Below are 16,156 nucleotides of genomic sequence, written 5' to 3' on the forward strand. Positions count from 1 at the left end.
TAACTTAAACCACATAGAAAACATCTCAGTAGTGCAGCATAACTCAAACTCAGACCTTTGATCTCCTTCTACTACACCATCTACTGCCTGGAATAATCAGACCTGGCAGAATGCTACATAATTACCAAAAATAAAGATAGATATAAATAAATTACTTATATATTCCAACTATACCTCCCCAGTGCATAGCAGCTGGCTTCTAGATCAAGGCTAGATTTTTCCTCTCTGTCCAAATACACAGTGTATCTCTACATCCACTCTTCTTCATATATCCTTTTGAATTGCTGAATCAGAAAACTTAAAATCTAGATATTAACTTTAACATAGGTTAGTTTGACTACCTCAGATATACGGAGAGAACAGGAGTCTACAAAAGTCAGTCAAGATCTCACAATGGCCAAGTCAAGACAAGAACACAGATCTCCGAACTTGCAATTCAGTGTTATTTCTGCCACAACCATCTTTTTTTTTTTCTTCCTAAATCGTACCCCTGTGACTTCCCAGGGCTCCTGGTTACCACTTCAATTACTCATTCTTGAGTTCAGCCCAGTCTAAGCTTCTTCAACTTTGCCCTCTCCACTGACTCCTTACAAATAGTCACTGGTATCCTACCTCATTAAAAAAAGAAACAAAAAACCCTTAAATTGACCTATTGTGAAGCTTTTGTTAACAGTCTGTTTCTCTTTCCTTTTGCTGTTGGACTTCCTAATAATCATGTATCCTCACTACCTCCAATGATCCACCACACATGCTTAAAGTTCCCAGAAATCTGGGTCTTGCCTTCTTCACTCTGATGAAATATTGTAAGCTATTAAGAATTTCCAAGCTGACGGCATTCTCTCTGTCCACATTTTCTGGGAACTTTCTACCTTATTTGGCTCTAGAGACCACCCCTGTCTGGGCAGGTTCTCCTCTCTCTGCCCATTTTCTTTACCTCTTTCACAGAAAAAATCTCATTGGAAGTTCCACAGAATTTCAGTCCATGGTATTGAGTTATTAAACAAAAATCACTGCAGAAAATACCTCCAGAAGTAAAGTTACATAAGGAGTACCTGCAAAACCTGGCAGGTCAGTAGAAAGTGATGAACCACTTGAGCTTTCAATAACTGCTTAATGTTAAACATCTGCTGCTGGTGGTCTGCTCTGATGAGGACTTCTAGGGCTGCCAGCAGAGCTTCCCAAACACCGTGCTGAGAAAACAAACATATGCACAGGGTTATTGGAAAACATGGCTCGTGCTTCTTAGAAGACATGCAATACATCAGTTTAACATTGTGTAAACACTCATAATTTGTCAAAGATTAAATCTGCCTGAAAAAGCAAATCTAATAATTTATTCCCAGATTATTATTCTTTTTGACAATAGGTCATTTCTAAAAATTTATGTTCAATGCAATGCTGCATTAGGGGCTTTAGGACACTAACCTTTCTGTGGCATTAAATGATGCACAGTATTTTCAAAAGATGAATTATCTTGGGGAACTTATTTACTATTTACTACAGAGAAACACATTATCCATATAAATTGTTTGCAAATAATTTTCAAAGAGCATTATTAAAAACATATAGACTTCAATGCTAATTTGTGTACTCAGCATTTAATCAAATACTTTTAGAAAAAAATGTACTAAACTGAAAATATTTACTGACAGTGCAGAAATTCTGAATTTTGGATTAATTTACTTTTAAGTCCAAATTATAGAATCCTCCACACAATTACTAATCATGCAGTTTAAAACAATAATTAGCATCCTCTTAAGGTACTTTAAAATGCTTCTCCCATAGTATTCACAATAATAGTGAAAAAGAAATCTTACATAGATAACCACTACTGAAAAATAATCTTCACCTCATTTTATTACTTCAAATAATCTTTCAATAAAGCTATCAACAAAAAGCAAAATTAACGGGTTTGGGTTGTAGGTTTGCTGTTTTTCCTGCCATTACATGATGGAAATGAATAATGAAAAGGCCAAGGAATTGATAGACTTAATCATACTATTCTAACCAAGGCCTCTCTCTTAATAGGACAGGATCAAGATGCCCTGAAAGATAAAGGCATGTGAAAATTTGAAGACAAAGCAGCTCAAATATGAAAACCTGATTCAGGCCTGAAAAATAATACTAAAATAGAACAGTGCCTAACAAACCAATAACTAGACAACCAACAAACAGAAACCAGAACAACTCAGCTAAAAAAGCAATTAGAAAAGAAAATTTTAAAAAAAAAGAAAGAAAAATTTATCTCAAATCCATAGAAGTATCCATGCATATCAGTTTTGAATTTGACCAAAAAATGCTTTGCTTATTAGTCAAACTTTTTTAATGCTCAAATTAGCATCCTCTTTTGAAATACTAAAATAGCTGTCAATTTTTAGTTAAGATTCAATCTTATAATCTACAATTGAGCTATTTCTTTATTACATATTTATATTCATACCGTGTTTGATCCAATTTGTTTGCATTTACTATCACTATGTGCATTAGCTTTCTCTCCTTGAAACATCATGTGTATTTTTATACATATGTAAATTTGTTGTTATTGTTTAGTTGCTAAGTGGTGTCCAACTCTTTGTGACCCCGTGGACTGTAGCCCATCAGGCCCCTCTGTCCAGAGGATTTCACAGGCAAGAATACTGGAGTGGGTTGTCATTTCCTTCTCCAGGGGATCTTGCTGATGCAGGGGTTGGACCTGTGTCTCCTACACTGGCAGGCAGATTTTTTACTGCTGAGCCAACAAAGAAGTTCACAAATGCATATATATTATACGTGAATGTACATGGAGATGTGCATTCTGAAATTCCCAAAGAGAATTTATTCAGAATGAGAAGTCACAATGAAATAGAAAGTTTTAAAAACTGACAAATACCATAAAATCTAGAAAAAGCTAGCTGCTTGACACAGCTCCATAATACTTTCCCCTGTGTTTTGTAGGAGCATATTCTTGGACTGCTTCTTCATATAACAATAATTTGGTAATATAATTTTATACAGGGAGAACAGAATAATCTCTCTCTCCTCTAGCATGTTTGGTCAAAATTTATTTTTGTTAACGATAGATTAGAAGAGCTTTCTTTAGCTTCATAACTCATTATTGATAGTAAGTCTGGGGTGACTGTTGCCAAATTTGGAAGTAACCAAATATTTTAAAATTGTAAAGGTATACACATTGAATTGGTCTTCAGTTACATTTGATGATAATGGTGTTACACTCTAAATAACTCTAGACAATCTACAGTCTACACTAGAACTGAGGAGGCTCTACGAACCAAACCATGAAGACTATACTTTAGCTAGGGCAGAAGGAAAAAGCCCCACATTCGCTTTCCTTGCTGGGTCCTTGTGAAGACCACACAATTCATCATCCAGTTATTAAGACTTCCTAGATCTAAGATCAAAGCATGCTCCTTAGCTTGTGCCTACCATGAAGCCAAGACTTCATAGCCTTGCTCTGCAAACGGATACAGCTCTGACTTCTGGACAACATGGCTCCCCTACTCAGAAGTGTGTCCGTTTCCCTCTCCTTGACTCAACTCCACACACTCTTAGTAGGATTCCCTTTCAGAGTTTATGGTAAATGCAAGTCTCCGATTGATTCAGGTGTTTTCCAGCCTGAATACTGCCCTAACTACTACCTGTAGCCAAAGTTTTGATCCTGATTCTCTAGGTCAGCAGTATCTATGGCCGTCTAAAACCTTGCACAGAAATTAATCTCTAGATTTCCACTGATAATTAATACTACACTGAAGCAGTAAGTTTGTTTTGTTTTTGAGAAGACTGATTAGATGAATATTTAAAAGTACATGTTTCTCTGTGCAGCGAAGAAAACAGTCAACAAAGTGAAAAGGCAATATACAAAATGGGAGAAAACACTTACAAACCATATATGAGATAAGGGATTAGTATGTAAAATATATAAATGACTCTTACAACTCATTAACAGAAAATCAAATAACTCAATTAAAAAATAGTCAAATGACCTGAATGGACATCTCTCCAAAGAACATATACAAAGGGTCAATAAGTATATGAAAAGATGCTCTTCATCAACCAATCATCAGGGAAATGCAAATCAAAACTACAGGTTATTATTATTACCTCATATCCTACAGAATAGACACTATCAAAAAATAACAATTGTTGGTAAGCAGGTAAAGAACTTGGATCCTTTGCACATTGCTGGTAGGACTGTAAAATGGTGCCTCTCAGTATGGTACAGAAATTCTATTTTTAAAAAATTAGAATTACTATATGACTCAGCAATCCTACTTTTGCATCTGTATCTAAAATAACTGAAAACAGGATCTCAGAGAGATCTCTGCACGTTCACGTTCACGGCAGCATAATTCACAATAGCCAAAATGTGGAAGCAACCTAAGTGTCCATGACAGATGAACAAATAAAGGAAATGTGGAAAACACATCCAATGGAATAGTGTAAGAAAGAAAACAGTCTTGTCATATGTTATAACACAGATAACCCTTGAGGACATAATGCTAAGTCAAATAAGCCAATCATAAAAAGGCAAACACTGAATGATTCCACTTGGATTAAATATCTAATACAATCAAACCAAAGAAACAGAATGTAGAATGGTGGCTGCCAGGGACTTGGGGGAAGGGAAATGGGGAGCTGCTGTCTACTGAGTAGAGTAGTCAAACCAAATGAAAAAGTTCTAGAGATCTGCCATATGAAAAAGTGTATATGGTTGGTACTGTACATGTAAAAATTGCTAAGAGGGTAAATTCATAACAAATGCTTTTTAACCACATAAAGTACATGCCTCTGCTTTATTCCATATCTTCCAGTCTAGCAATAGTTCCTCTAACAGTTTAACATCCTGGATTATAGCATTAGACTCTACATCCAACTTAAATTCTCCATTCTCATTGATATGAATAATATCTTCACCACAGCAACCTTCAAGAAGGGTCTATGGAAAAACAGCATTAATATAAGATGCATCAATAATCAATCCAAAAATTCAACAGAAATACTAAGCTTTCTTAGCACTTAGCACTCATAACATTAAATTCAAAAGAAAACTACTGAATAACTCAGCATTTCACAAGGTATCTTTACCTTGTTTTGTAAAACAATACAAGTGATAAGAAAACCCCCAAATTTCAAATATTTATAAATGACTATTTAGTTTCAAATATGGAGTAAAATAAACTACATCCTATTTTTAAAATTCAATGAATCTGTTGAGTTTTAAACTTTTTCTAAGAAGTATTCATGCCACAAGTGTATGGACCTTGCTCATTTTAAGAGCTGGAGTCTGGGGGCATGGGAACAGGCATTGGTCTTTTGCCTTAATACTAGAACCCTCGGAAAGAAATACTTTCACAACATTACCAAGTGCCTTTAATTAGAAAGATACTTAAATATGTGATTACAGTTGGATCAAAATAAAAAGCTAATACGGCTTTAAGACACTAACTCTATAGCAGCATTGCCTCCGGAGAACTGCACAGCACTAGGTGTCTGGAGAACTGGGTTCGCCCCCACACCTGTGGGTGCTGAAGCAAGCAGCAGTCTGTGTATGAGTCACTATCACCAGTGTACAGAATGAGGGGCCAGCCCAGGAGGTATCACTGGCTTATCAAGATCTAAAAACCTTAATTGTTTTTTATATATTCTTCTAAAATGTTTTAGAGGAAATGAAAATGTAATTATTTAAATGACAAAAAACCCAGAAGAGGCTTCATTTGATTAAATACATACTATCAAGTTTCCTTAATTTTCTTCAGGAATAACTGAAACCCGAAACTCTATTACTAAGAGACTTAATGAAGAGGTAAGTATCACTGTATACGAAACCCTGAGAATAAGTTTTATGAGAACGTACCTTCAAAATGTGAAAGCCAACAATGCATTTTTGTTTGATCAACACCTGATGAATCATGGAAAGTCCATTACAGTTTTCTAACTCATGTATTCTCTGTTGGTTGTATTTAATTAATGAGAGTATAACTCTCAATGCTAACGCTTGAGTTTCTTCACAGCTACTGAGTTCCACAACCTAAAAACAAAGTAGATAAATTTTTTCTAATTTGTCGAGATTAAAAACTTAACATGTGGGGTTATCTTCCATTATGTAATACCAATCTAATCAGTCTCATTTGAAAGTTTATTTTTTATTGCTGACACTGTTTATAATTACTTAAGAATTTTAAACAAATAAAACTGATAAGTTCCATGCTCTTATGTCTCAAATATGCTATAAATTAACTAAAATAACATTGATAACCTTAGAAGTCAGTAGCATTTTATTGGTGATCTGAAGTGTCAGCAAAATGCTTCATATTTTTGATGCTTAGCCAACAAACAGGCTCTATGTTCTATGCTGTGGAAGATAAAATGATAGACAGACTGCTTAGACTGTAAACAGGCAAACTACCTACCTCCTGTGGGGCCTGCTGATAGGTCAAAACATAAGACAGAATAAAAACTAACGATTGTGACTTGTACTTCAATTCCCCCAATGCTTTCTGACAACTACTATATGTAAGAAACAAACATCCTATTATGATCTGAAAAGCCAAAGAACAGTGAGACAATATGAATGCATGAGAGCATAAAAACTACTTCTGAGTCCATCCTGCTCAGGACAGGAAGCCTATGTGAAGATCACTGGGAGAGAGAGCAAAACCACAGGAAGCAGGGCTAAACAGGTGTCCAAGGGTGGGACACAGTCAGAAGAGAGATGAAGACTGGATTCACAGTACATTTAGGAGGCTGCAGGTTGCCTATCTGGCTAGATGGAGCAGATTAAGCTCAAAAGGTAGGCTATACCTGTAAGGGTTTTAAGGAAACTGAATTTTACTTTTGTAGGGGAGGAAGGATACAATAACAACTAACATTGATATGTCTCTTATTACAAAAGTAATCAAAGGTGCCCCCACTAAAGAAAAAAAAAAAGGGAGACATATGACAGTGATGCAGAAGTTACACTTAAGCATAAAATTTGGAAGTGAAAAAGATCAGGGTTGCTTTAATTAAACAAGGATTTGGACCACAAGGAAGTAGAAATGATTCGTACTGAAGCGAGACCATTTGTACCCTCTATTTGGATTTTAGCAGTCCTTGAAACAGTCAGGTACACCACTGTCTACTCCACCTCAGGAAAAAGATTGTTCCAGCCCATAGATGGCTAAACACAACAGATAAATAAACGTAATTCTCTAAAACAGTATCCACGGCGTGAGTCAAACTTTTTGACTTTCTCCTTCTCTTTCAAAAAATTTCAATTCCAAATAAGTTATTTTTGTACTTACTTGTTGACCTTTATTTTTCCCCAAGCATCTGGAAGTTTCAAGGGAAAACAAATTTCACAAATCTTCACATTTCGTCTCTACTTTTACTATAGCATTTTTTTTCTCATTGGCAATATTAAATCTTATACACTTAATACTTAATGGTTCTAGTTACATTTCTGGATAACAGAAAACTCTGACATCTTCATAAATTATTTACTTATTTACTTGACTGCACCACATGGCATGCAGGATTCTTAGTTCCCTGACCAGGGACCGAACCCATGCCCTTCGGGCATTGGGAGTGGAGTCTCAACCACAAGAAGACCAAGGAAGTCCCAAATCTTCATAAATTAAAAAGAAATTTTAACAAAAAAATTATTGTGGCAGAAACTTTGATGACATTCTAAACAATGTGTGCTTTTCTAATCTTGGAAGTTTAATATAGTTGATACATAGCTTTACTGTTAATCAAAAGGGAATCCTAAAAATTATCAATAATAAAGAAGTAGTTTATCTTTAAATAAAATTACAATCAGTGATTCTTACCCTAGCAAAGAGAAAGACAAATATACCAGTTCCACCAATCTCATGCAGAATGCCTTGAAGGGTTTTACATTCACTGGGCTGGAGATTCTTTAGATGATGAGGTTCTAATAAGATATTGTGAACTTCTTTTGAGCTGAAGGGTCTTTGAGAGAGTTGGGTTTTCATTTGACCTTTAAGTCTAATAACTGGCTCATAGATGGTGTACTGAGCAGGACAGTAAGTTGTATATACAACTGAAAGACTTTCCTGAAACACAAATAATTTCCTTCAATAACTAGACAGTTTAAAAAGTACATTATCAACTAGCAAATGGATTATTTCAAAGTGAAAAGACAAGCAAAAAATCTTTTCCTTTGTTTTAAAAAAGACAGTCACTGCACAAAACAAAGATGGACATGAAAAGCAAGACAGCTCTCCACAAAGAAAAAGATCCATTTCATTTAGGAGTGGTCAATACATGTAAACCATATGAAGGCTTAGAAAAATTCCAGCTTTGATCTTTTGAGAATAAACATGAAATTATACCTATCACTATAACAAATCCCTACCATACTCATGTTCTATGAACTGTTCTATGCATTTATAAATAGTAACCAATCCTTACAACCCTATGAGATGGGACTCTGGGTCAATGTATTCAAATGTATTTTGGTATTGAATTTGCTCATGGGCTGCCTACTCATTTAAATATGACTCTATAAACTAGAGCATTCTTTCCACTAGAATAAAACCCCAAACTATCAGCATACCTAACAAACTGAGTATTTCTCCCAAGCAAAGGGTAGTTTTGATTAGGTTCTAGCTCTCTGTCAAATATTCTATCAATTACTTTAAAAATTATGGTAAACTTTAAAAACAAAATGTACTCTGAGATGCTCTCAATGAAGGCTGCTACAGGATCACGCTTATGGAAAATCATGTAGCAGCCGGAGGCTTTGGGCTTCGATCATGTTCAACCCACTGTGATTCAAGCATAGTTTCATTAGACATCATCTAGCACATCTGCATACCAACCAAACTGATGATGCAGTCTATTGTCTACGATTATGCTGGGTAAAACAAAATCATAAATCTACAGTAGTTTTCATTAAAAACCTGATAAAATGCCTGATTATCTGAAACAAGTCCCATCTGATACCAACACCTTGCTAGGAGGGCACCATGTCTGTCTGACCTCTTACTCATAACCCCAAAATACCAAGCTAAAAAAGTCAGGCTCAAAAAAATATGCTTTCAAAAAAGATTTTTCACATAAAACCTGTATAATTTTTACTTGTGATAATTTCTGTTGAATTATAACCTCATTTTTTTTCAGGCAAAATAAAAGGTTAAGAATACGTATTTTTTTTTTGTGAAAAAAGGATTAGCCAAAAACCAGAGAGCTAAAATTATCTGAACAAACATCCATTGTATGATGAGCTCCTTGGTCTTCCTAAAGCAGAGATACTCAGTGTGTGGGCCCCAACCAACAGCAGCAACATCACCTCAGAAGTTGTTAAAAATGCAAATTCTTGGGCCACACTTCAGATCTACTGAAGCAGTCTATGTTTTGGCAAGTCCTCTGGGTGATTCTGGTTGGATACTACCCATGCACTGTAGAACATTTACAATCTCTGGCCCCCATTCAATAACAGTGGACAGCCAAAATGCCCCTAAGCTCCATTTCTGAATACTCCTTACGGAGAAAAAGATTGTGGGTCTAATACCAGATCTTTAGTTAAATTCTATATCTATTTTACCACAAATACTTAATACCACTCAAGACTTACATGTTTTAGACTATGAAGGATCAATTTCCTAGTTGCTATAATGAAAAGTATCCATCACAAGCTCCTAAACTGTGTATTAGTATAACAATATATCAGAATAATGTATAAAATGCAATCAAGAGTCTCATATAAGCAGAATTAGCAATAATTTGAAAGCAAAATTCCTAGTTGCTATTGATATTAAAGAATAAAGTAATAACCTCCAATTAAAATAAACATTAAAAAAAGAAAGAAAAAAGAATATTCTAAAATCTTAATATGTATAATTAAAAAATAAAAATTAGCACTTATTTATAAGTATGGAAAGGAAATATAATAAGCAATTTTTAAGGCTAATATGTATTATATTTTTATTATATCATAAAAGTTTTTCTTGAGTGATAAACAACAGGTATAACCGAAACTAATACTTAGTATAGAAATATAGTTCCAAGGAAAAGCAGATGAAAATTTGAAACCTGAAAACAAATTTTGAGGAAGTCAAAGTATTTTAATTAAAAAGAAAAACATTTGTAAGTAAAGAAAATGTTGAGAAACAGAAAAGAAAAACTCTAAAAATCAAATCACAGCTAATTCACCTTCAATAAACATACATAACAGTTACTAAAAAGTTAAAACCTATAAAATGAAAACTTACAATTAAAAGACCAATGTCCACATCTTTGTTGGTCATAAAAAGTTCTCTGATTTGTTCACATTGCAAAATTTCTTTATTAATGTACTTGGAGTAGTCATTCACAGGCTTGCCATATTTACATGGCATTATGGACGTATAGTTGGGTCCACAAGCATATAGATAAAATGCCTCTTGTGAGCCAATCTTAGCCCCTGAATAGCAAAAAAAAAAAAAAAGTTCCTTATTTAAAATACTCCAGAATTTTTCATAAAAACAAGAAATCAGAGGAGTTTTTTTGCTAGATTCTTTAGTTGTTCACTATATCTTTCAAAATTAAAGCCTCAATTTTCAAATTGGTGTAATGAGCAAGAAATCTATAGCAACTCTGGATGTAAAATGAATTAATATACATATACATGTATATATATAATGTTATCTGTAAAACTCTTGGTAAAATAAAGTAATAATATTTATATTTGCTCTTTAAGCTAAAAATAGGGGATTTTTTGTTTTTTTCCTGTTTTTTTTTTTTTTTTGCAAATGGAAATTTTATCTCAGTGAATTCCTTTTAAAAACAACATATGGATTGGTATCATTAGTCCTTCATCCATCCATCTATCTATTCAATAAACACTGTCTAAATGCTATTATGTGCCAGGTTGAGTAATACATTTTTAAAAATCATGTATTTCTTCTTCACCTAAAATTTGGTATTTTTCTATAATATACTAAAATTATAAGTAAGAGAGACAGCCAGTCTAACTGCACCTGCTATAATGCATTTTCCAGGATTATAAAGTGATTTAATATAAGCTTCTCTTTGGCAGGCGGGTGGGGGAGGATATGTGCCTTTGCATTAAATATATGTATCAATTGTAAGAACCACTTATCTTGAAATCTAGGAAATACAGTACTTATTAAGTACAAGTGAAGGAACAGGGATAAATACTTTATCCAGGACAATTAACTTAGTTTAATACTTGTTAACTGAAGGAAAAATCTGAAAATGCTCTGAAGGGGAAAAATATACCATTGAAGAGGAGTAAATTTCCCAGGTCCCATTTTCCAGCCAACTGCAAACATTCTTCTTGGGATGATAAACAATGGCCGATCATGCAAAATGTTTTATTGCTGTCAGATGACAAACTTGTTTTTCTTGGAAGCATAAAATCCAAACTAACATCAGGCTTCCTACATTAAAAACAAAGTTAAATCAATTACTTCAGGGATTTTTAAAGTGTTAATGTTTAATAATGTGAAATTCTTGAACAAGTTTTTTGGTTCAGTATTGGATAATTGGTAATGGGCGAGAGAGAAGGACTGATCCTCTTGTCTCTTGGTCCAAGGTGCTGGTGGTCCACAATCCCCCAAAGGAGAGGAAGGGACAGAGATGCCTGGTGATTCACACCAGGCCATGCGAAGTATGACCAGACATTTGTGGCAAGTTTCCTTTGCCACTTGACTTCTGCATATTCACCTTCCTGGTTTAAAATACAAATCTACCACCTCCCCCTGATTTTACCAGAAAGTCTCCCATCTCAGTACACAATTTCTAAAACCTCATGCCCTCTTCAAAAACTAATCAGGAAGAGTATCACTTCTTCAGGTTTTGCTCTGACAAGGCACTGAAATGCCAATCTTTTTTGCATTTTCTGTGTTTTCAGCACTAAATATTGCAGAGCTTTTGATTAATCTCTTGCTTTTCTTCATGGATAAAAGTTATAGGAATCCTCACAAAAGGCAAAGTAGGAAAAGGTAAACTAATGCTTTCTCCTAGAGACACACACGATGGGAGAACTTCATCTTCTTGTTTAAATTGCAGAGTGCCGAGCTCTTCCCTCATTCTAGACTGTTTTAAACTCTCTTAAGATAATGAAGGTAGCCTGTAAAGACAAAGTTTGTGAATAAGACAAAGCACTTAGAATAAGCTAATAATCAGAAATTCTATTTTGGTGTATATTTATTTAAAAAATTTCCCTTAAGGCTTTCTATTACATACTTAATAGCTATTTAGCTATTTAAATAGGAATATTATTAACAAAGGAAAGATATTAGCTAATCTTTTTATTGAAGTTCAATTGACATACAACATTATAGTGAGATAACTTCTATTACTGTGCAGGCATCTCTTTCTTGAACCAACTAAATGGCTGTAACTGAAACAGTACTGCCACCTAGTGGCACTATGACTTAATTCAGTTCTTAAGGGTAAAGAAAACCTGTGAAATCAATGCAAGCTGAGTTCAACAGACACTAAAATAATTCATACTATCTACTATGTGCCATATATTCCTACCAGATTTGTGTTCTGTTCATTAAATAAAGATTAGTAGAAAACATTAACAATTTTTTTCAGTGTCGTTACATCTTGAAATGTATTACTTGTAGAAATAATTGTATTAGTTCCAAGAGTGATATAGTGCCAAATATAAATCAAAGGAATAGTATATTTCTTATATTCCTTGGTCACTTGCTCAATGCTCTATTAGTAGATAAAATCATTAACTTATATCAAATGGTAAATTCAAAGTAATGTTCAAACAAGTGGGTGAGTAAAAATTGAGTGCTATGATTGTAACTTTAGAACTGGCCACAGAGAACATCTAGACTCTCATTCTGAACATGTGCAATGATTAGTTTATGATTCCTGTATCTGTCAGCCTGCCTGATTCACCAAAAGGCTGTAGGGTTAGTAAAGCATGTATGTGGATGGTCAGTTGTATCCAACTTTTTGTGACCCATGGACTGCAGCCTGCCGGGCTCCTCTGTCCATGGGATTCTCCAAGCAAGAATACTGGAGTGGGTTGCCATTTCCTCCTCCAGGGGATCTTCCTCCTGCATCCCCTGCATTGGCAGGCAGATTCTTTACCACCGAGTCACCTGGGAAGCTCGTTAAAGAGAGCAGAGGGTTTTAAAGCAGGGCTCTACCCAGGCTCAGAGTCCAGGTTGAGTTTCAGCCACCCTCCTCACTGCAAGCAGCATTTTGGGTTTCTGCTGCCTCACATGGAAGGGTAGAGGCATCTCTTACTTTGTTGTGCTGCCAGAAGGACTAAATGAGGTCATCTGTGCAAAGTGCTTCCTACACTGCCTGGTAGGTGCTGAGAGTTCCAGAAATGAGGAGACTGTCCAGCAGACTCTCACAGTCCTATTCCCAATCCCAACCAATTTAACTCAAGGTTCTGGAAACACATACTGATATGCCACAGCTCCCTTCAGGCTTAGGCAGTTGTGAAGACAGAACTTCTCAGAGAATATTTTCTTTGGATTATAGAAATTGGGATTCAATGACATATTTTCATGTACTTTTAAAAATGAATAAACTGTTTCCTTTGGCAGACACTGTGGACTGGCTACCTCAAAGCTGTTCACAAGCCTCTTCTCCCAGCCTTCCTGAGGCTGCAAGGCTGTAAGCAGCCGACTCCTGCAGCCTCCACAGCAGAGCTGACAGGCACACAGGCTTCCCTTCTTTCTCACAGGCCCTCTCCTCTGCCTGGCTCACTCTTCCTCCCTCTTGTTCATGCAGTACTCCATCTCCTTCCTTTAGATCTCAGCTTAAATAATCTGTTTCTAGATAGGTCTTCCCTGATGCCCTTCTCTTAAGCAGGAAACCAGGCATTTTCTGTCTCGGGACCCATTTGTTATCTTCACAGTACCTGTCATTATTTATACACACTCATTTAATTGTGTACCTTGCTGTCTGCTTCTTCACTGAACTATGAGCCCCCAAAAGGGAGGGAACATGTCTGTCTTGTTTACCAAGCTCCCAGGCTTAATATTGCATGTGCTCAGCACATAGCAATTCCTCAATAAATATTTGATGAATAAATGAATGAAAAAAAATCGATTAATTTGTGCTAAGGGTATATGTTATTTCTATGATCTAATCTACTCTGAGAGACTTTAGAGAGAACTGGACGATGAAGTATATAAAGCACCTTGCAAAAGGTCTAGCTGCCTCATCCCGGATTCAAAGCTGCTGTCACGCAGCATTACCATGCCCATTCACTTTTCTTTCTCATCATTCAACTTAGATATTCCTTCCAACCAGCTCGGTCCTCTCCTGTGTTATACTAGTTTCCAATTCTGTATTCCCTTTCATGCTATTTCATTCAATAAAATACTTTCCAACTCTTATAAATCCAAGCACCTTACAACTCTCTCTGAGTTAAACTTTACATTAAGATATTTCACAAGATATTTCTTATTAATTTGACTCACAGTTCTCCTGGTTTGTAAAAATCAAATAGTACTATAACCAAACCTATCACCTGGTATATTTCTAGGTTTCTATCTTAATATATCACTTGATATACTGGCTTATATTTTTTTCTAGTCATTCTAATTTCTTTTGAAACTCTGATTTAATTTTGGTATTAGTTTTATTAGCCACTTAATTTAAATAATCCCTTATGGATTTATCTTGTAATACATGGGCTTGATGGACTAAATTCATAAATGTCTAAATGTTCAGATTTGTACATAGTCCCCCAAATCCAAATATTAATCTTCAATGGTTTCTTCTAAGGCAAATTAATTTTGTATGTAAGTGATAAAAAAGAAAAATATCTCACTTGACAGATTCCTATTAAAATACAGTAAATTTCATCTATAGTCCTTTTGTAATTTGTTTCAGAAGCTGTAACAGAATAATTAAAATTATAACTGAGATTATTAAGTATTTACTAAAAGTGTTTCATACCTCTGTCCAGAGATCCATATGGAGATTTTCCCATGGATATTCTTTTTCCCTTGGGGCTGCTGTAAGTAGGTGAGTACTAAATGTTGCCATTTGCTTGGGAGGAAAATATTCTCCTGTGATTCAACCTGTGCTAGTAACACAACTTTTGTATCATCATTTGAATCCAAGCAGACACTGAACAAAAAGAGTAAAGGCATAAGCTGAAACATGAAATTTCTGATATCAGTTTTTAACATGTATAGTTAAGTACAACTCTAGATATTTAAGTAGAATTTAAAACCCAGTCCTAGTATTAAACTAACTTGGAAAGTCAAGCGGTCTTTGTTTTATATCATAATCTGCTTGATTATTTTATTATACTATAACCTCACTTCATGAACTTAAAAATAGATTTGGCTCATTTGCTGGTATTAACAATTTGGGCAATAATCTTCAGAATTCAATTTGCAAAGAAAAAAATTATTATTACTATCTATATAATCATTGCCCTTTTAGTGCAATGTTTGCTTCATACAGAAATTAATACATATATATAAATATCTAAATGCTAGTATGTATCATTGGTCTAACCTACTCTGAGGGATTACTAAGAGAATTAAGATATAATTTACATAAACTCCCTAGTAACCTTTATAACATTTACAGAACATAGATCCCTAAGTAACATATTTCACTTAAATTTTAATAAACATTATTGTAGTTAAGTTGCTCAGCGGTGCGAGACTCTTTGCGACCCCATGGACTGCAGCTTGCCAGGCCTCCCTGTCCTTCACCATCTCCGGGAGTTTGCTCAAACTCATGTCCATCGAGTCGGTGATGCCATCCAACCATCCTGTCCTCTGTTATCCCCTTCTCCTTCTGCCTTCAATCTTTCCCAGCATCAGGGTCTTTTCCAATGAGTTGGCTTTTTGCATCAGGTGGCTGAAGTATTGGAGCGTCAGCTTCAGCATCAGTCCTTCTGATAAATATTCAGGACTGATTTCCTTTAGGACTAACTCGTTTGATCTCCCTGCAGTTGAAGGGACTCTCAAGAGTCTTCTCCAATACCATAGTTCGAAAGCATCAATTCTTCAGCACTCAGCCACCTTCTTTATGATCCAACTTTTACATATTTATAAAAATAGTATCATACTGTTCATACTCACTCAATACAAATAAAAGACTTGTATCTTACTAGTTAACAAAGGAGGCAAGAAAAAAGGACAAGATAGCAATGAGAACCTAAGTCTATGAGATAATGGCTATTAAATATATAACCTGCATG

At 35.1% G+C, this 16,156-nt stretch overlaps 1 protein-coding gene across 7 annotated transcripts in view; it reads right to left on the reverse strand.

The window, feature by feature from the left end:
• Nucleotides 1-16,156, reverse strand: part of LYST (lysosomal trafficking regulator) — a 165,402-nt gene that overhangs the window by 82,704 nt on the left and 66,542 nt on the right. For 4 of the 7 annotated variants that reach the window (XM_060406738.1, XM_042241066.1, XM_027962326.2 and 1 more), the window contains 7 exons: nucleotides 14,893-15,066; nucleotides 11,224-11,384; nucleotides 10,215-10,405; nucleotides 7,809-8,054; nucleotides 5,852-6,025; nucleotides 4,784-4,933; nucleotides 1,053-1,190 (listed from right to left, as the gene is read on the reverse strand). In XM_060406738.1, the coding sequence (XP_060262721.1) occupies nucleotides 1,053-1,190; nucleotides 4,784-4,933; nucleotides 5,852-6,025; nucleotides 7,809-8,054; nucleotides 10,215-10,405; nucleotides 11,224-11,384; nucleotides 14,893-15,066 (1,234 nt within the window). The remainder of the gene's footprint in view (nucleotides 1-1,052; nucleotides 1,191-4,783; nucleotides 4,934-5,851; nucleotides 6,026-7,808; nucleotides 8,055-10,214; nucleotides 10,406-11,223; nucleotides 11,385-14,892; nucleotides 15,067-16,156) is intronic. The other 3 variants (XM_060406737.1, XM_060406739.1, XM_042241067.1) reach the window with 1 other exon arrangement.

Source organism: Ovis aries, chromosome 25 (genome assembly GCF_016772045.2).
Source record: "Ovis aries strain OAR_USU_Benz2616 breed Rambouillet chromosome 25, ARS-UI_Ramb_v3.0, whole genome shotgun sequence".
NCBI classification, from domain to species: Eukaryota; Metazoa; Chordata; class Mammalia; order Artiodactyla; family Bovidae; genus Ovis; species Ovis aries.